The sequence below is a fragment of the Echinops telfairi genome, unplaced genomic scaffold (genome assembly GCF_000313985.2).
Source record: "Echinops telfairi isolate 266 unplaced genomic scaffold, ASM31398v2 ScPeMD7_3533;HRSCAF=4204_0, whole genome shotgun sequence".
Lineage (NCBI taxonomy): Eukaryota > Metazoa > Chordata > Mammalia > Afrosoricida > Tenrecidae > Echinops > Echinops telfairi.
Window position 1 is genome coordinate 9689720 of NW_022107431.1, and position 1155 is coordinate 9690874.

Genomic DNA, 1155 nt, shown 5'->3' on the forward strand with positions numbered 1-1155 from the left:
CTCATGAACCCTGTATAATTTATAAGTTATTATTTTTTCATGTCTTACACTGACCGATCTCTCCAAATGTTTTCAATTGGAAGTCTTTTGAGGCCTTACAAAGACATCTTACTTTGCGGGGCAGTCCGCCATGCTGTTGGCGTGGTTTCAGAATGAACAGACGTGCCTAAGGTGGGCGTGGGAATAATCCGCGGGTCTGTGCCCCACACAGGATGGCCCTGGCCATGACTTGCGTCGTCTGCTGCAGAAGGATGAAAACCTCTCCCCCCTCCCTGCACATCAACACCTGCTGGCGGGAGATCCGTGAGTACAGACCGCCACCGCCGTCTGTCTGGCCGCGAGGGGGGGGCGCGATCATACGATGGGGGCCACCAATGTTCACCCGCCCAGCGAGAAGCCTCTGCTTCCTGTCTCGCCTACACTACCAGCCCTTTTCCTCAGAAGTTCTTTGCCCCTCCCTTTTTAATGTCAAACTTCTATCATCCTTCTCTATCGGACTCAGTGACAGAATGGTTACATGCTTGGCTGCTTCCTATCAGGTCAGTGGTTCGAACCCACCAGCCTCTCTGTGGAATAGCAGACCAGGTACCGCCTAGGCAACCCTATGGGGCAGTTCCCTTCTGCCCCACAGCTTCGCTGGGACCCGGGGTGGATAGTACACGGCAGCAGTCAGCTGGATTTGGGGTCCCTGTTGGTGCAAACAGATACTATGCTTGGCTGCTAGCCGAAATGCTGGAGTCCTTTTGGAGGGGCCTCGGGAGAAAGGCCTGGTGATCTTCTGAACAGTTAGGAAGCGTTGTGCTCCCACGCCCCTGGGGTAGCCATGAGTCACAATTGACTTGGCAGTGTCTGGAAAACGGAGCTTCTAACATTGCAGTCTCATTGAACACGTGGCCACGGGGGTCTTGTTTCGTGCCAGGCATGACTCTGGGTTCTTGAGTGACAATGGGGAGCCTGCAAGCTGTGCGTCTTCATCCTGGTGAGGCTCAGCATGCATCTAGCAGGAGGGTGCCCTAGACCAGGCAGTGGTGGTACCGCAGGGTGAACCAGAACTGGCTCTGCCCCGCCTCCCACTCAGGGAGCAAGATATGCCTTGTTCAGTCCCCCTGGCTGTAGTAAACACCATGGGGGGCCATGTCTGACCTCCTCTGGCTC

General features: G+C 55.2%; 1 protein-coding gene across 1 annotated transcript in view; it reads left to right on the plus strand.

Annotated features, from left to right (window-relative positions):
- Window positions 1-212: 212 nt before the first annotated feature.
- SERAC1 (serine active site containing 1) overlaps window positions 213-1155 on the plus strand; it is a 34707-nt gene continuing 33764 nt past the window's right edge. The window contains exon 1 of the mRNA XM_004702100.2: window positions 213-303. Coding sequence (XP_004702157.1) covers window positions 213-303 — 91 coding nt within the window. The remainder of the gene's footprint in view (window positions 304-1155) is intronic.